Source organism: Balaenoptera acutorostrata, chromosome 10 (assembly GCF_949987535.1).
Source record: "Balaenoptera acutorostrata chromosome 10, mBalAcu1.1, whole genome shotgun sequence".
Taxonomy (NCBI): Eukaryota; Metazoa; Chordata; class Mammalia; order Artiodactyla; family Balaenopteridae; genus Balaenoptera; species Balaenoptera acutorostrata.
In genome coordinates this window covers 60257340-60277902 of record NC_080073.1, presented here as the reverse complement: position 1 = coordinate 60277902, position 20563 = coordinate 60257340, and the positions used below count along the sequence as shown (strand labels likewise).

Genomic DNA, 20563 nt, shown 5'->3' with positions numbered 1-20563 from the left:
CCAAAACTATGTTGAATAATAGTGGTGAGAGTGGGCAACCTTGTCTTGTTCCTGATCTTAGTGGAAATGGTTTCAGTTTTTCACCATTGAGGACGATGTTGGCTGTGGGTTTGTCATATATGGCCTTTATTGTGTTGAGGTAAGTTCCCTCTATGCCTTCTTTCTGGAGGGTTTTTATCATAAATGGGTGTTGAATTTTGTTGAAAGCTTTCTCTGCATCTATTGAGAGGACCATATGGTTTTTCTCCTTCAATTTGTTAATATGGTGTATCACATTGATTGATTTGCGTATATTGAAGAATACTTGCATACCTGGAATAAACCCCACTTGATCATGGTGTATGATCCTTTTAATGTGTTGTTGGATTTTGTTTCCTACTATTTTGTTGAGGATTTTTGTATGTATGTTCATCAGTGTTATTGGTCTGTAGTTTTCTTTTTTTTGTGACATCTTTGTCTTGTTTTGGTATCAGGGTGATGTTGGCCTCGCAGAATGAGTTTGGGAGTGTTCCTCCCTCTGCTATATTTTGGAAGAGTTTGAGAAGGATAGGTGTTAACTTTTCTCTAAATGTTTGATAGAATTCGCCTGTGAAGCCATCTGGTCCTGGGCTTTTGTTTGTTGGAAGATTTTTAATCACAGTTTCAATTTCAGTGCTTGTGATTGGTCTGTTCATATTTTCTATTTCTTCCTGGTTCAGTCTCGGTAGGTTGTGCATTTCTAAGAATCTGTCCATTTCTTCCAGGTTGTCCATTATTGGCATATAGTTGCTTGTAGTAATCTCTCATGGTTCTTTGTATTTCTGCAGTGTCAGTTGTTACTTCTCCTTTTTCGTTTCTAATTCTATTGATTTGAGTCTTCTCCCATTTTTTCATGATGAGTCTGGCTGATGGTTTATCAATTTTGTTTATCTTCTTAAAGAACCATCTTTTGGTTTTATTGATCTTTGCTATCATTTCCTTCATTTCTTTTTCATTTATTTCTGATCTGATCTTTATGATTTCTTTCCTTCTGGTAACTTTGGGATTTTTTTGTTCTTCTTTCTCTAGTTGATTTAGGTGTAAGTTTAGGTTGTTTATTTGAGATGTTTCTTATTTCTTAAGGTAGGATTGTATTGCTTTAAACTTCCCTCTTAGAACTGCTTTTGCTGCGTCCCATAGGTTTTGGTTCATCATGTTTTCATTGTCATTTGTTTCTTAGAATTTTTGGATTTTCCCTTTAATTTCTTCAGTGATCTGTTGGTTATTAAGTAGTGTATTGTTTAGCCTCCACGTGTTTTTATTTTTTACAGATTTTTTCCTGTAATTGATATCTAGTCTCATAGCATTGTGGTCAGAAAAGATACTTGATATGACTTAAATTTTCTTAAATTTACCAAGGCTTTATATGTGACCCAAGATATGTTCTATCCTGGAGAATGTTCCATGAGCACTTGAGAAGAAAGTGTATTCTGTTGTTTTTGCATGGAATGTCCTATAAATATCAATTAAGTCCATCTTGTTTAATGTGTCATTTACATCTTGTGTTTCCTTTTTTCTTTTCATTTTGGATGATCTGTCCATTGATGAAAGTGGGGCTTGAAAGCCCCCTTCTATGATTTTGTTACTGTCGATTTCCCCTTTTACGGCTGTTAGTATTTGCCTTATGTATTTAGGTGTTCCTATGTTGGGTGCATAAATATTTACAATTTTTATATCTTCTTCTTGTCTTGATCCCTTGATCATTATATAGTGTCCTTCTTTGTCTCTCGTAATAGTCTTTGTTTTAAAGTCTATTTTATCTGATAAGAGAATTGCTACTCCAGCTTTCTTTTGATTTCCATTTGCATGGAATATCTTGTTCTATTCCCTCACTTTCAGTCTGTATGTGTCCCTAGGTCTGAAGTAGGTCTCTTGTAGACAGCATATATACAGGTCTTGTTTTTGTATCCATTCAGCCAGTCGATGTCTTTTGGTTGGAGCGTTCAATCCATTTACATTTAAGGTAATTATCGATATGTATGTTCCTATTACCATTTTCTTAATTGTTTTGGGTTTGTTATTGTAGGTCTTTTCCTTCTCTTGTGTTTCCTGCCTAGAGAAGTTCCTTTAGCATTTGTTGTAAAGCTGGTTTGGTTATGCTGAATTCTCTTAGGTTTTCCTTGTCTGTAAAGGTTTTAATTTCTCTGTCAAATCTGAATGAGATCCTTGCTTTGTAGAGTAATCTTGGTTGTAGGTTTTTCCCTTTCATCACTTTAAATATGTCCTACCAGACCCTTCTGGCTTGCAGAGTTTCTGCTGAAAGATCAGCTGTTAAGCTTATCGGGATTCCATTGTTTGTTATTTTTTGCTTTTTCCTTGCTGCTTTTACTATTTTTTCTTTGTATTTAATTTTTGATAGTTTGATTAATATGTGTCTTGGTGTGTTTCTCCTTGGATTTACCCTGTAAGGGACACTTTATATTTCCTGGACCTGATTAACTATTTCCTTTCCCATATTAGGGAAGTTTTCAACTATAATCTCTTCAAATATTTTCTCAGTCCCTTTCTTTTTCTCTTCTTCTTCTGGGACCCCTATAATTCGAATGTTGGTGCATTTAATATTGTCCCAGAGTTCTCTGAGACTGTCCTCAATTCTTTTCATTCTTTTTTCTTTATTCTGCTCTGCAGTAGTTATTTCCACTGTTTTATCTTCCAGCTCACTTATCCGTTCGTCTGCCTCAGTTATTCTGTTATTGATCCCTTTTAGAGAATTTTTAATTTCATTTATTGTGTTGTTAATGATTGCTTGTTTGCTCTTTAGTTCTTCTAGGTCCTTGTTAAACGTTCCTTGTATTTTCTCCACTCTATTTCCAAGATTTTTGATCATCTTTACTAACATTATTCTGAATCATTTTTCAGGTACACTGCCTATTTCCTCTTCATTTGTTAGGTCTCATGGGTTTTTACCTGCTCTTTCATCTGCTGTGTGTTTCTCTGTCTTCTCACTTTGCTTAACTTACTGTGTTTGGGGTCTCCTTTTTGCAGGCTGCAGGTTCATAGTTCCCACTGTTTTTCGTGTCTGCCCCTAGCGGCTAAGGGTAGTTCAGTGGGTTGTGTAGGCTTCCTGGTGGAGGAGAGTAGTGCCTGTGTTCTGGCAGATAAGGCTAGATCTTGTCTTTCTGGTGGGCAAGTCCACGTCTGGTGGTGTGTTTTGGGGTGTCTGTGACCTTATGATGATTTTAGGCAGCCTCTGTGCTCACAGGTTGGGTTATGTTCCTGTCTTGCTAGTTGTTTGGCATAGGGTGTCCAGCGCTGTAGCTTGCTGGTCGTTGAGTGGAGCTGGGTCTTGGCATTGAGATGGATATCTCTGGGAGATTTTCTCCGTTTGATATTACCTGGAGCTGGGAGGTCTCTTGTGGACCAGTGTCGTGAAGTTGGCTCTCTCACCTCAGAGGCACAGCCCTGACGCCTGGCTGGAGCACCAAAAGCCTGTCATCCACATGGCTCAGAATAAAAGGAACAAAAAAGAAAAAGAAAAAGATAAAATAAAATAAAATAGAAAAGTTATTAAAATAAAAAACAAAAAATAATTATTAAAAAATATTGTTTTCAGTAATTTAAAAAAAAGAAAGAAAGAAAGAAGAGAACAACCAAACCACAAAACAAATCCACCAATGATAACAGGCACTGAAAACTATACTAAAATAAAAAACAAAATGGACAGACAGAACCCTAGGACAAATGGTAAAAGCAAAGCTATAGACAAAATCACACACAGAAGCATACGCATACACACTCACAAAGAGGGAAAAAGGGAAAATATATATATATATATATTGTTGGTCCCAAAGTCTACCTCCTCAATTTGGGATGATTCGTTGTCTATTCACGTATTCCACAGATGCAGCATACATCAAGTTGACTGTGGAGATTTAATCCACTGTTCCTGAGGCTGCTGGGAGAGATTTCCCTTTCTCTTCTTTGTTCACACTGTTCCTGAGATTCAGCCTTGGATTTGGCGTTACCTCTGCTTATAGGTTGCCTGAGGGCATCTGTTCTTCACTCAGACAGGATGAGGTTAAAGAAGCATCTGGTTTTGGTGCTCTGGCTCACTCAGGCCGGGGAGAAGGAGGGTTACGGAGTGCGGGGTGAGCCTGTGATGGCAGAGGCTGGCATGACATTGCACCAGCCTGAGGTGCGCTGTGTGCTCTCCCAAGGAAGTTGTCACTGGATCATGCGACCCTTGCATTGGCGGGTTCCACAGGCTCCCGGGAGAAGACATGTGGATAGTGACCTGTGCTTGCACACAGGCTTTTTGGTGGCTGCAGCAGCAGCCTTAGCATCTCATGCCCGTCTCTGTGGTCTGCACTGATAGCTGCGGCTTGCTCCCATCTCTGGAGCTCCTTTAAGCAGCGCTCTTAATCCCCTCTCCTAGCGCACCAGGAAACAAAGAGGGAAGAAAAAGTCTCTTGCCTCTTCGGCAGTTCCAGACCTTTTCCCAGACTCCCTCCTGGCTAGCCGTGGTGCACTAGCTCCCTTCAGGCTGTGTTCACCCAGCCAACCCCAGTCCTCTCGCTGGGATCTGACCTCCAAAGCCCGAGCCTCAGCTCCCAGCTCCAAATCGTCCCGGCGGGTGAGCAGACTAGCCTCTCGGGCTGGTGAGTGCTGGTCAGCACTGATCCTCTGTGTGGGAATCTCTTGGCTTTGCCCTCTGCACCCCTGTTGCTGCCCTCTGTTCCATGGCTCCGGAGCTTCCCCCCTCCTCCACCCACAGTCTCCACCCACAAAGGGGCTTCCTAGTGTGTGGAAAACTTTCCTCCTTTACAGCTCCCTCCCAATGGTGCAGGTCCAATCCTTATTATTTTGTCTCTGTTTTTTCTTTTTTCTTTTGCCCTACCCAGGTACGTGGGGAGTTTCTTGCCTTTTGGGAGGTCTGACGTCTTCTGCCAGCGTTCAGTAGATGTTCTGTAGGAGTTGTTCCACATGTAGATGTTTTTGTGGGGAGGAAGGTGATCTCCTCTGCCATCTTGAAGCTCCTCCTGTCTCCTTCTTAAATCATTCCTTGTCTTCAATGCCTTGTAAGGTAAAATCCAAACTCCTGACCATGACTAATAAAGGTCCTTCAAGATGTGACCCCTGCCTTTTTCTCAAATCTGTTGTTGAGCCCTGTCTCGCTCACACTCACCCCCTCCTGCTCTGAAGGAGTAGCTGCTCAGGCCATGCTTTTTCTTGCCTCTGAGCCTTGATTGGTGCTGATGCCATACCTGTCAGTCTTCTTCATTCCATTTCACTTGAGTAGTTAATTTCTCTTTCTTTTCTAGGTTTGATGAATGAAAAAAATTAATGAGTCACTCCTTATCTCTTGTTTAATTGCTTTTCTGCTTGATTGTAATTTCCATGAGGGCTGTTTCAGTGCCACCTGTTTGATTTTTAGTGTTTTACAGAATAGACTGAATATCTATATGTAGCTGCTCTGTTTTTTAATGGTTATCGTACTGTTACATGTGTAGCCAGGAATAATGAAAATGAAAGAATATATTGAGAAGTGAGAGAGGAAAGACAATGCAGCTAGTTTCTGTGGGAAGGTAAGGTTTGTTCTAGAAAATATGGACAAATGAAAATCATTTTTAAGAACCTATTTGCAAATAGGTCATATTCTCTAATGAAAGCATAAAGTTGATCCTATTTTGGCAAGCTTCACCTTCAGTGCTGGAAATAATAGGAGATGTCCCCCGCCCCACCCACCCCCATGGAAGATCTGGGAGCAGCTATGAGAATTAGTAGGTAACATGACATTGAAGAAAGCTGTGGAGTCTTGAGCTGTTTGGTGAAGGGTCTCTCATGCCTCCTTCCCACCAATGTTTGGTTAATGTCCTGAATAACACTGAGGGAGGTTGTCATTGGTGGTGAGAACTGATTCATGAACCTGTGTGATGCCCTCATTAATCTACACACTAGATTCCCAGCTTTGTAAATGGAACTTTCATGAAGATTTATGAAATTTAACAGAAGGATTTGATCATCATATAAATGGATTTTAAAAATGAACTATCAATTTGCAATTTGAGGGTGGGGGCTGGGCTGTAAATTTATCTTTACTTAACAAATACCTTGGAAATACAGTGTAAATGCACAATATAACAAAGTTGCAGAGTAAATGCTTAAGAGAACAAACATTAAGAGAACCCACTTAAGTGCTAAGAATAGTTGGGTAGTTATGTTTCCTTCATATTAATACCTTAATTAAATCCCTTTATCCTTTCATCTGAAATATTATTTTGTAGTTTTCACTTCTCCTCAATTCAGAAAATAATCATTAAAGCTTTAATTGAAACTCACACTCATCTATTTGTCCTACTTTCATACCGCAAAATCTACAGCTTAGTCAAGAATCAGAAAAAGGTTGAAATGAAGGACACAATGCGTAAACAAAATAAACTGGGAACTATGAATGTGAGAGTTTTAATCTTACCAGGCCAAAGCCATCTCTGGTGTATTCGTAAAGTGTTCAATCATCTCTGATAATTTTTATATCCTACCAAAGTAGATAGTTAAAAAAATTAAGCAAAGTGTTGCTTTTTAACAAATTGCCTCCTCTGTTTCCACCCCACTTTACAGGTCTAACTGGTTTGATTATATGAACACATCCTATGGAACAGAGATCTCATTTATATTACTGCCAATATCTCTTTTTGCAATAAGTGAACATCTAAAAGATTTCATTTGCAAACTTGGTTAGTCTGACTGACCTGTGAACAGGTCTGTCCCAGCATCAGTGCTCTGACCACAGGAACATGAGCACCAAGCGCTGGATGAGAAGCATGATGGAAATGACAGTGTCAACATGGCACAGGTGGACTCACTTGCTTCAAAAATAGCTTGATTATGGTGAAGGTATTATTTGGTTTCCTAGAAACCAAATTTCATCCTAATTTTTTCTATTGTGTTCATTTCCATTTAATTAGTTGTCTTAGTAAACTGCTAACATAACCTATTTAAGGTAAAATGCTCTTCTTCCAAAAAAGAACTGAAAATTTCCATCTCTGATTTTTTCAAATTTTACAATCAACCATTAATTAATTAATCTGGTATTTTTTTCTGCCAAAACTTTTATTTATTTTTTCCAAATGTTTATTAGTGTCTAAACCTTGATGTCAAAAAGCCAAAATGTTGTGTAGAATTTTTTATGAATAACTAGACATGGATTAATGAGTTAATGCAGCTAACGTGTTCTATCCTGATTTTATATATATACACCAGTTCCTAGGAAAATTATATCCATTCTAACTACCAGAGTAATTATATTCCAAACCACCAATAATTGTCATAATTTTAATTAACACCTCCCTAATTGTAACAGTGTGTTTACAAACCTTGATTGCTATAGTTTCTAAAATATAAGATGGAATAATAATGTCCATTCAAATTAAATAACCTTGTTGTGTTTGAATTCATTTGTCCACTTTTAACTTGTATGTAACATAATTAAATAACATGATAAATTAAAACAAAAGTAATGCAATATGGCTTTCTGAAATAATGAAATGAAAGTCATAGAGCTAATACCATAGTTTACTTTTTCTAGCCAAGTCATATGTGCTTTTAAAATTGAAAAATAATATAATATAAAAATTACACATGCATAGGTCAGTTACAATATTTTTAAACTTTTAACCTGAATTTCATTCATATCAGAAAATAAGAGTGATTATTTTTGTTTTTTTATTGAATTATATTTGACTTACAATATTATATTAATTTCAATTTATATATAGCATAGTAATTCAATATTTTAATAGATTATACTCCATTTAAGTTGTTATAAAATATTGACTGTATTCCATCTTCTGAACACTACATTCTTGTAACTTATTTTACACTTATTTTACATCTGTTTGTACCTCTTAATCATCTTCACTGATGTTGCCTATACCCCTATGATTCTCCTCTCTGGTAACCACTAGATTGTTCTCTGTATCTGTGAGTATGTTCATGTTTTGTTGTATTTGTTTGTTTTTTTTAAAAAAAATTAAGAGTCCACATATAAGTGAAAACATAGCATTTGTCTTTGACTTATTTCACTAAGCATAATACCCTCCAGGTCCATTCATGTTGTTGCAAATGGCAAAATTTCATTCTTTTCTATGGCTGAGTAGTATTTCATCGCATAGATATACCACATCTTCTTTATCTATTCATCTGTTAATGGACATTTAGTTTGCTTCCATATCTTGGCTATTGTACCTGTGGCTTGCTTTTCTTCTTTACTGTCCCCATTGTTGTTGATGTAAGTAGACATCACTTCTGAAGCATACACAAAATTTTATAATGATATTTTAGCAAAATGTTCTATTATTTTGAATTCTTTTATTTAATAATTTATTCATTGGACAAATATTTACTGAATAACTGTTCATCTTCAAGGGATTGCTTTAATTGCCAACTCTATTATTTGGGATATGGGCTAAGCTTCCATTATAAAGAGATCCACAATTCAGTGGCCCAAGCAAGAGAAACATTTATCTCCTTCACACATAATAAAGCAAGGCAGGTAGGTGGGCTTTGCTCCATGACACTGTTCAGGCTTCCAGGCTAGTGGAATGCCACCTGTCTTAGTTCAGGCTGCTATAACATGATACCATAGACTGGGTGGCTTATAAACAAGAGAAATTTATTTCCTATAGTTCTGGAGGCTGGGAGTCCCAGGTCAGGTGCCAGCATGGTTGGGTTCTGGTGAAGCCTTCTTCTGGGTTGCAGACTGCTGTCTTCTTGTATCTTCACATGGTAGAAAGAGAGCAAGAGAACTCTCTGGAGGGGTCCCCCTTTTTAAGAACACTAATCCATTCATTAGGGCTCCACCCTCAAGATCTAATTTAATTCCCAAATGTCTCATCTCTTAATACCATCACAATGGGGATTGAGATTTCAACAAATAAATTTTGGAAAATACTAAGATACCGTCCGTTACACCATCGTTAACGTCTTCCAAAGTGGCTCCAATCATTGATGTTTGCAGCCAGTTACATGAAAGCTGAAAAGAAGTAGAGGACAGTGAATTTAATTTTATGCAAATCATGAAGAATTTGTATACATAACTCTGCACATGACCACACTCAAATGTAAGGAAGACTAGAAAATGTAGTCTTGAGATTGTCAGTCTCTCTTTTTGAAAGAAGAGCCAAATGGATTTTGGAACAGCTTGAAGTCTTCTGTGGCCCAGCCGTCTCATCATCCAAATATGAGTGAATACCCGTCTTCTCATTCAAACAAACATAAAAAAATACCTACCTTCTGCCTAAGAGAGAAAATCCAAGTTCAATTCCAATTACTGCAACCAGATCAAAATCTGGAGTCTGGGAAGATTAGATCTTCATATGGTTCTTTGAAGTCTCACAACCTATAAAATGATAGAATATCTTTCTTGCTCTTGACCTTCTTTCCCATACAAAATATGCAATATAAATTAGTGTAAAAGGAACAGAATAACTACAATAGAAAGGTCCTTTGGGAAACACTCCACAGGCAATAACAATTACAAAATCCTGCTAAGCAGAGGTTAAGAGGCATCTAAGCAACAGCATTGAAATAAATTTTTTGGTGAGTGCATCTGGCAACCTTGGTTCTCTTTTCTGGGAGTTAAGCCAGATTTAGCAGAAGGTCCTTCCTTATCCCTATGGGTAAATGGTCTTATCTCTGGGCATAACTGAAATGATTAAAGTAGAGCATGCCCTCATTGGGACTTCACAATTTTTGCAACATGCTTCCATACATGTCTGAGGACCCGAGGGTTGCCCCTGGGATTGTATATGGTAGCAAAGTCTAATGGGAAGATGTAAGGGCATCTTTGAACAACACTCATTGTCTCTTGCTATTGGAATACAGAAACAGTTGACTTCTCTAATCCTGTTAAGCCCTAAATTTCTTAACCTTCTCTCATTTTTAAATTATAGACCTAACACATAAATTAGGCAGAGATAACTTCCCTTAGCAAAGCTCTACTCAATTTTGTTTCTTCTGGAAAAATGGCCCATTCTTATTTGACCTCATAACTTCTTTAAACCTTTTAAAAAAGCAGCAAGGTTTATCAACAGTTGGGCTTTGTCCAGCTTTTTCCCATAGTGCCAAAATATATCTAGGTTTATAGCCTGCCATTCAGGTTTTCACTGGTGATGGCATAACAAGGGTCATCAGCTTTCCATCCTACAGTACTTTTTTTCCTTACACTTTCCACCCTCTCAGTGAACTAATAGCCCATATTTTGAGATTTTTAATGGCAGTTCTACACTTCTACATACTTATTTTTATTTTTGACTATATTGTTGTAACAGAGATTCAAAAATCAGTGGCTCAAAAAACAGAAAAAGTTATTTTTTCCCTCATAACAATCCCTGAGGTAGGCAGTGATTTAGAGTAAGTCTGTTCCAATGTGATCATTTAGACACAAGTTCCTCCCGTGCTGCAGTGCAGGACTTCCTAGCATTATCTGTATTTGCATGGTAGATACTAGATCATCACTTTGAGTGCATTTTACCATCTGAGGAGGTGACTGTGAACAAGTCCAAGATGAGGAGCTTGTTCTTCATTTGGAAATGAACTCAAGGTTGATAGCTTCATTTCTGTGCACATCCCGTGTTTCCTGACACAGCCACAAGGGCACAGCTAGCTGCAAGAGTGGCTGAGGAGTATATTTCACTCACTGTGTGGCCATTTGTCCACCTAAATATTTTCTTCTGGGAGAAATGAGAAGTAATATTTGGATAAGCAAAGGTATGGACTCTGGAAGAGTCCATTAAGGTTGTTATCCATTATTCTTCCATTATTTTGCATTATCCATTATTTTACAAATGTCTTGTATGTTTCATTTTCCCCTTTTAGAGTTTTGAAAGTTAAAATTCCCTCTTGGTGTGTATGTATCATTTATGGTAGACAATAACTCAGCTTCTCTGTCATGGTCTCTGTCACTACTGTTTTTTTTCCCTCTCAGCTTCATCAATTGAAATCAAAATTGAAATCCATTTAGAAACATAGTAATGCTACTAGATAGTGTTTGTTGCTACTGATCTTCATACAACACACTTTGGGAAACATAATCAGGCTTACTCATGAGAAATTTACTGATTGTGAGGAAGGCAGGGAACAGCTGCTCTCAGTGCCCTCATTTTCTCTTCATCCTGATACATGGGAATGCTGCTTGTTAATCACATTCTCATGACGGCCAATTCTTGATCATCCCGGAAATCAGTGAAAAAACTTTCAGGACTTTGCTATACATATGTGAGGGTTCTCAACTGAGTTGCATCATTTCTATTAAGATAAACATCCAGCCAGCAGCCAATGACTTTAGACTTCTACAATCTCAAGTCTTAGAAAGATGGGGAGAAAAACTTACTACCACATTTTTCTTAGAGAATTTGTATATAATTATCCTAGGCAATGAAATCTAGGTTATCTTTTTTTATCGCAGCTACATTATACTGAAATTGAATTAGTGCCTTATCAATTGCCTCCCAGAAAGATAAAAATAACCAAACTTCTGTCCATCTCTCTTTTCATCTCTAATATACAGACTTTTATTTTATTTTTTGCTTCTCCTTCCTTACTATCAATGAAATCTCAAGTATTTAATATAATGAGACCTATGGGATTGTCTTGAAGGATAATAACAACCAAATAATTTTAGGCCTTTCTTTCTTCCTTCCAACCTAACGCTTTGTCATCTATCACCCACCCTCAGCCCTTATGAAATTTGGTATTTGATATTAAGCCATTTTCTTGCCACACTTTTATATACTTAGACGAATTAGTATATCTTGAAATGATTTATAAATTTATATATACAAATTATATATGTAAATATATATGTATAAATACATAGCTTATAAATTAAGGTTCAGGCAGAGAACTTTATTTTTCTATGTTAATTAGCTTAATTTTGGTAATCATCTCACAACATATATATGTATATATAATCAAAACATCATGATGTAAAACTTACATTTAGAAAACTTTTTAGTTGTCAATTATACCTCAATAAACATAGAAAAAAATAAAAGTAAAGTAAAAGAAAAATGGATGTGAAATTTAACTAAACATCTTTTCATCTTATTTTCAGATAGTCCAGTGAACTCAATAATATGATCAGTTTCTGATTTGAACCATCCTTTTCTTTTTTTGCAGTTTTGTCAGGTTTTGATTCATTGTTTTAATTACTTTGTAAAAGAATTTGAACATTTTCTTTTTATTCCATTGGAGGCATCTCCTTTTTTTTTTTTAACATCTTTATTGGAGTATAATTGCTTTACAATGTTGTGTTAGTTTCTGCTGTACAACAAAGTGAATCAGCTAAATGTATACATATATCCCCATATCCCCTCCCTCTTGCATCTCCCTCTCACCCTCCTTATCCCACCCCTCTAGGTGGTCACAAAGCACCAAGTTGATCTCTTCATGTGATGCAGCTGCTTCCCACTAGCTATCTATTTTACATTTGGTAGTGTATATATATATTAGTGCTACTCTTTCACTTCGTCCCAGCTTACCCTTTCCCCTCTGTATGTCCTCAAGTCCATTCTCTGCGTCTGAGTCTTTATTCCTGTCCTGCCCCTAGGTTCATCAAAACCATTTTTTTTTGTTTGTTTTAGATTCCATATATATGTATTAGCATATGGTATATGTTTTTCTCCCTCTGACTTACTTCACTCTGTATGACAGACTCTAGGTCCCTCCACCTCACTACAAATAACTCAATTTCATTTCTTTTTATGGCTGAGTAATATTCCGTTGTATAGATGAGGCAGAGAACTTTAAATGAATGAGCTTATTTGAGTGAAAAATACAGTGTATCACAAATATTTTTAGATCCCTAAATAAAATTAAAATATGCATTAATTATCCAAATTCTAAGCTAAATTAATTTCTACTTTTTGTATAGTGTTTTTAAAAATTGTGACTTGGTAACATTAGGCTAAGCATCTAGCAAGATATTAAATGAGAAGAAATAGCTAATGCATTTGAGAAGCCTAGGGACATACTGTGGAAGAGTTGGAAGGCAGTATAAATATAATTTCAGTGTTTGGAAGTGAAGATGAAATTGTATATTTCTTAAGGTAATTGCATTAAAACCCACACCAAATTGACCAGATTGTCATCTTGTGTAGCACTTTTCTTGGAAATAGGCCTTTTATAACTCTTCTCTTGAAGTATCATACTTGTGCTTTAGAGGAAATTTGATTTATGTAATGGAGGATAAAGATAACGTACTGAGGTGGGGTGAGAAAATCATAGCACTCTTTGTCAATAACCTGTATTTTTCTTACTGAATATTCTTTGAATTCTATTATTTGATGAATATTATTCTACTATTATTTATGTTCAAATATGTGATTTATGCCTAGAGATTCTTGGGATATTACCTTAGCACACATTTTGCATTCAAATTCCGTATGAGTTTTTGGGTTGATTCCTCCTGAATACAGTAACATTGATCGCTGTCTAAATCTATTGCAGTGTGCCTGAGTACTATGACTATGGTCATGGAGTAAGTGAGGATGCCTATAACAGCTACGGTAAGACCTTTACTTTACTAAAACTGTGAAATCAAAACATCCATCAGTCACTGACAACTCAGAAATTACTTCTATCTTTCCCCCCACCCCCAGTTTTTACAGAAGTCCAGACTACATTGATTTATGTAATTCCAGGGTGAGATTTGATGTAGAGAGCCAGTGCCAGAAAATTGGACAGATCCATTTTGATCAAAATTTCAAAAGTAATTAATCACAATCATAGAAAACTTTCAACAGCAACAGTGAACATTAAGAATAGTGTCTTTCTTACATGTTTCACTGTGTCCATTGTCTGACTCATTGATATGACAGCAATGCTGTCTTTCTGCTATCACGATGATCATTAGAATAATATACAGTTAAAAGATTTTAAAACTTTGAAGGGCAGAAATTGTAACTTTTAAGTTATTTTTATAGCATGTGTAGTTCCTGAAAGTGCCAAATAATGATTGACTCATAAGAATTAATAGTCAATAAAAATATCAGTCTATAAAATTAATTTCAAAATTACATTGTTTAATTTAAAAACCACTTAAAGTTAACAATTCAGTAAGATTTGTTGAGTGCCTATGATATATCAATATAGTACATCACTTAGAAGTGTAGTTTCTGGTTCCTGAAAATATATGTTCAGCATCACCAGTTGACTGCCTTGAAAAATAACACTCATTTAAATGTTCCCAGTCCTGGATTTTTATTAAAATAATACCAAGGCCACTCTATTCCTCTTTATGAGCAGCAGTAAAGGAGATGATTAACATTGCCTGTGTTCAGGGCTCCACATGATGAAGGTGCAGTGCTCCATCAGGACAGGGAAGGGAAGGTCCAGACATCAGAGAAAAAGAAGTGCACCCTCCTTGGAACCAGAGGTACCAAACCAAGTCACTTCTCTGGTGACTCTCATGAGGCCAACTCAGAAGTAGGAGCATAAAAATAAGCCACCATCACAATCGCTGCTATCCATAAGCTGAGTACCTACATATATTTTCTTATTTTTTTCTTTATAATATATTGAAATTTGAAGAATTTTATCTCCATTTTATAGTAAAAATGCACATTTGTCTTTTGTGCACAAAGGTATTGTCAGTCTCCAGGAATACGATGGTGTACACGATAGATATTGTCCCTCCCTGCTTCCTGCTGTCTACTGTTGAGAAACGTATTCCTACATATAAAAATTGTGCCAGACTATAAACCATGTGATTCAGTAGAAGGTCAGAGAACATTACTCACATAACAGATATTTATTTAATGGCTAACACATGTAAGTCATTGTTCTCAATCCTGGAGATACTGCAGTGAACAATCACTTAAAGCTTATATTCTAATGAGAAGATATATTATTATTTATAAATCACTTTTTTAAATGGAATTTTTATTTGCAAAATACAGTTATTGTTTTTTACACATGGCACATAAATTTGAGGAAAAATCCCCTATGAACTTTACTTTACAGAATTACATGCACTGAAATCAATGGCAGGGATGAGTTTGATGATATCTGACTGCATAGTTGGTAATAGGGTATGAGATTTCTTTTTTTATTTTTTTAACTAAACTCCAGAGTTTATTTAGATTTTACTACTTTTCCCATCAATATTTTCTTTCTGTCCCACGGTTCAATCCAGAGTACCACATTGCATTTAGTTGTCATATTTCTTTATTCTTTCTTGTTTTTTTAAAAAAAAAATTATTGGAGTATAGTTGATTTACAATGTTTTATTAGTTTCAGGTGTACAGCAAAGTGAATCAGTTATACATATACATATATCCACTTTTTTTTTTTAGATTCTTTTCCCATGTAGGCCATCTATTTACTCAATTATTTACATTTAAAATGTTAATGCCATGTAATTAAGGCAATAGGGAAAAATGTGTGAATACAAACTATTACTTCTCAGACCTTCTAATGGAGATGCAGGAGTCATCGTAAGGAGAGCTGGGCTCACTTCTGTCACCTATTGTGTGCTTTCCTGGGTGTTTAGCTCTTCTGCTGCTGCCAAGTCTAGAGACAAACAAGCTCTATCACTTTATAAGCTACACTTGCTCATAAGCACTAGCTTTCATTCTGGGTTAAATTAAAACTTACCAACAAGCAATTCTCTGCACACAGAAAGCAGTTGATAAATCTTTTCAATAAAGTAATGAATAAAATGTGGATAGTGGTTTGACTGTCTGGACAGAGTAAGAATTATATTAGGCAGGAATTTTTAAGTAATAACTTTTATTACCTAAAATTTCAGCCAAATTGGCCATATTATTAATGTTGAAAGATTAGACACATTTATGCCTACAAGTAGACTTCGCTTTAGGGTCTTGACTTTTTCTTTGGCCACCAGGACCTGTGGCCATTTTCTGGCATCATTGAGCAAGCATTAATTCAAGAATACACTTCACATTCAAGATGGTTTCATTTTGTAAGTGTTGATATATCAGCCCTCTATGCATTCTGATTTGGAAAGCGCTTCTTGATTTTCATGTCAGAAGGGTAATTATTCAGGAAAGAATTTATTTATTTATTTTGTTGGGGTCAGGAGGTGACATTCCAGGGACAGAGGCAAATAAATCTAAACAACACGTTGCAACATTTTTTCATGGTGCAGCTCATAGAAAACAGTGGAGTTCAGCAAGGAGGCTGCTCACAAGTCAGGGCCCCTTCCACCAGCAGCCCAGGGCACCTTCCATTGCCCCATAATCCTCTCTGCTCACTGTGACTCATCTCTGCTACACTGGGCCACAGAATGCAGTCAGGAACTCTGAACAAAAGCGACTGTTTTAAATGATGCACATGTGAAAGTAATTATATATTTTTAGAATTTTTTTTTAATTTTTTTTTTGCCACAGGTGTTAAGAAATCTAAGTGGATACATAGGTATGATTAATCTAAAAATAAGTTATTTTTTTCTTACTCTAAAAATAATACACATACACTATAGAAAATTTAGGTTAAAAAAAGGAAATTTAAATTACACTCCTATATTTACTCATTCTTTACTGTTATATATTTTACCAATTTTTAAATCTATCATGATACACATCTTATTTAAAAAGAAAACACAATATAGACTGCTTTATAAAAATTCCTATAAGATTTTTCCACCATAAAATAAAAGTTTCTTTTTTCAGTTCTTAATCATTAGGATAATACCTTGACAAAATGCAGAATTTAATATATTTTCATATGTGCCATTATAATTAACCATAAATATGTATACTTGAAAAGGGACACTCCTTTTATATGACCAGAAAATAAAGAAACTGCTTGCATGTCAATCCATATAGTCATGAGGTTTAAATTTGGGGAGTGTCCATGTTCCCATATTCTATACAGAAAATAGAAAAAGGACTAAGTCAAATGATGAGAAATAGTAAGAGCTCAGCATCATAAAGCCTAATTAAATTAATATGCATTATATGCCCTCAGATTTTGGTATTAGGTGATTATGTAAAGGGAACTTTAAGTTCAGGATTCTTGCTCCATAGGTTGCTCAGCCTGTCATGTCCAAATGGGCAGATGATAACATTTAAATATGCATGTGGAGCAGTGATTTGAGGACCCACTCATGTCAATTATAGATTGATGTTTTTCACTAATTTTCCATACCTCACATGTTAACAAGTATCCATTTGTAGCTTATCTTTAATGAACTGTGCACAATCTTTTAAATTAATAACATTTACTCCAAAATGTAAATCTTGCATCTCTGCTTATTCACTTATATTTTGAATTACTAATTCCTCTCTGTTACATTTTGGTTGTGTCATGGATATAGATTTGTATTTTTATAAAACAAACAGCCCCAATTCTCAGTTTCCTGGCAACACCCAGACTTAGACAGTATGTGAGGAGGCTCACAATCAGCTGCCCCAGAACCTCCTCTGCTGCTCAGGCTTGAGGAAAGAGCTGTGGGAGAGGAACAGGGAATGCTCTCCAGAAGAACGGTATCCTGCATTCAAAAGACTCATGGATGGAATCTCTCATTCAGGATTCCTTCAAAAATAGTTTGAAATAAACCAGTAGAAGTAAAAATCCAGCCATTCAGTGTGACACTTCAATCTGAATCTTTATACATCATATTTCATGTGTCACCAGATTGAAATTGTATTTGTCTCTTTTGGGCCAATAATTCATGGTGAAGTAACAAATACGCTGACTTCTGTGAATATCATGTATCCCTTTGGGCTTCATTGCAATTAAATTATTCAAATTATTTTTGTACAATTTAATATTGAATATTAAACCATTTTCTTACAATGATGTAAATATAAAATTTTAAATATTAAGTATTTTAAATAAATATTAGTATGAAAATATGATACAATTATATTTACTTCATATATACAATATAATATATAATAATTTACTTATATTATTTAATGTATTATGATTATTAAACATTTCATTGATGTTAAATTATTATTAAATTAATATTTAAGTATTAAATTTCTGATAACTTAAACTTCTTTTTGGAACATGAATATTTGACTTACAGAAATCCCAAATCAGTTTTTGCAGTTTTAAAATATTTCCTACCTTATCAGAGTCATTATACTTGTTTTGGATAAGTCTGAATAGCTCATAATTCAATAAGGGTGCACAGATCAGCTTGTCTTATCAATACTTCAAATAAGAAACACCCTCTAATCTGAGATTGATAGCTAAGAATGGACAGTAATATTCTCTTCTCAGAGAAGAGAGCTGTTTATTAAAATGTATTTAATGTATGAACTGAAGAGATAATTATAGGTCTATTCTGTAGTGACATTTTAGATGACAGGTGTGTGGAATCAAGGAGGGTAATATTAATACACTGTCTTGAAATGAATGAAAGCAAAAAGAATTTTTGTACCCTATTCTAGGGCATTTGAGTGCCTCACTTCAAGTTGATTGCAGAACACAAATGCATTCATTTTGTGATGAGGAACTGGAATGATTATTATCCCCATGTGAAAATAAGCCCTGCTTTGATTAAGCTGTGAAAACAGCAAAGGAAAATGAAGCTACCTGGCAATCATGCCACCATGTTATTCAAGAGCAAACACAGTTCATTTGCAATAGTAAATAGAAATATAAATTTGAGGAAACTGATTTTACAAATGGAGATGAGTTTTCTTAATGTGGGCAAGAATTTATCAGTCATTTTTAATAGTAGTGTATACAAAGTATTTATCATAGGATTAATATCGAAGTTGTTATTGAGAAATATTGAGAAAAATATCACTGTGATTTATTCAATTTAACTTTTAATATAGATTTTTAAACTTTATTTTTTAATTTTTTTAATGAAATCTTATTTATTTATTTATCTATTTTTGGCTGTGTTGGGTCTTCATTTCTGTGAGAGGGCTTTCTCTAGTTGCAGCGAGCGGGGGCCACTCTTCATCGCGGTGCACGGGCCTCTCACTGTCGCGGCTTCTCTTGTTGCGGAGCACAAGCTCCAGACACACAGGCTCAGTAGTTGTGGCTCACGGGCCTAGTTGCTCCGCGGCATGTGAGATCTTCCCAGCCCAGGGTGAGAACCCGTGTCCCTGCATTAGCAGGCAGATTCTCAACCACTGCGCCACCAGGGAAGCCCTAAACTTTATTTTTAATGAAAGAAGAACTAAAGAAATTGTGCTTCTGAAGTATTTTAATATCCAGTTGTAAACTTACCTTAAGGAGAAGCTAATTTTCTGCTCTTTACTATTTCAGAGGTTGCAATGAAATGGATATTTAATCCTGCTAGTTTTGATAATAAATTCAGATTATCTTGCTTCAGCAAGAAACAGCCAAAATGAGCAAGGGACCACCACTTCACTGCTTGCATTGCTCATTTGAAGTTAGATGTACTTAACAGTGGTTTCAATTTTATTTTGAATCATGCACTCCTGAGTTCAACAATTTTAGGTAATACTGGAATCGGCGTTTCAGTATTTTAGATCAGAGATTCTTAACCTTAATTATACATTTTCAAATCACCTGGTGAATTTTGAAGAAATACCAGTGTCCAGTTACCATCCCAATTCAGCTCTATCATAATCTTTGAAGATGAGAACTAGGCATCAGTTAAAAGTTCCTGGGTGGTCTTCCTGGATGCTCTGGTTGAGAATAAGTTTTAGATGGATACATGGGAGCATGCTGATAAGCGGCCTACAGTCTTAATATGAAAGGTCAAAACTGTGCCAGCCATCTGCATTCTTGAAGGCAACACACAAGTTATGTACAGTGTACTTTTAGAACAGTGGAGATTTTATAAATAAACATTGTGTTATAGAACCAGGCATTTTAAATTCATTAAAAAAAAAAACAACTGTAAGTTTAAATAATGGAAAATAAAATATAGCCCTTTTTTGAACAAACTTAGTGCCTTTTTGAACAAGTGTGTTTAAACAGTTAAATCTCAAATTTGATTTTGTCTAAAATTCACCCAATCGAAAGTCCACAAAAAATTATAATCCACATGCAACAACTCTCTTGAGCCAATAAATCAAGTCATAGGAAAGTTCTTTCATTACTTAACTTTCTGCTGAGTTAATAATACAATCATTTTAACTGAATGGGAGGCAAAAGTTGAGTGATTTATTGTCAGAATCTTGGAATGAACTGATCATGTACAAAAAATATATTCAATATGATATAGATTTGTATTTTGAATGTACAAAAATAATATTTTTAAGAAACACAAAGTATAGAGTACAAAATTAAAAGCTGGGAGAACATTTTCTTGCCAACGTGGAAATACACCAACTAGGAAGATATATATATACAGGAGCTATGCCACCTTAGTGTACCTTCATAGAATTTCCAGAGTTTAGGGAGATTTTATGTTTATTAAAAGAAGGCATGGATTAAAAAAAAAAAAAAAAAAGACTAAGATACATTGTTCTGAAATAAATGTGCTACACTTCATTTATCAAATATGTTATAATTTATTGAATGACTAAATGGGAACTGATATATATGAATTGCTGAAAAACTATGCCAGTTGAAAATGTAATTATAATTATTGATGACTAATAACTAATGTATTTTTTGTATTGAACAAATTACTTATACTGGT

The 20563-nt window shown here is 35.3% G+C and overlaps 1 protein-coding gene across 1 annotated transcript in view; it reads left to right on the top strand.

Annotated features, from left to right (window-relative positions):
- The window catches only part of KHDRBS2 (KH RNA binding domain containing, signal transduction associated 2), a 713320-nt gene that overhangs the window by 674789 nt on the left and 17968 nt on the right, over window positions 1-20563 (top strand). Inside the window, exon 8 of the mRNA XM_007186974.2 lies at window positions 13465-13523. Within this exon, the coding sequence (XP_007187036.1) occupies window positions 13465-13523 (59 nt within the window). The remainder of the gene's footprint in view (window positions 1-13464; window positions 13524-20563) is intronic.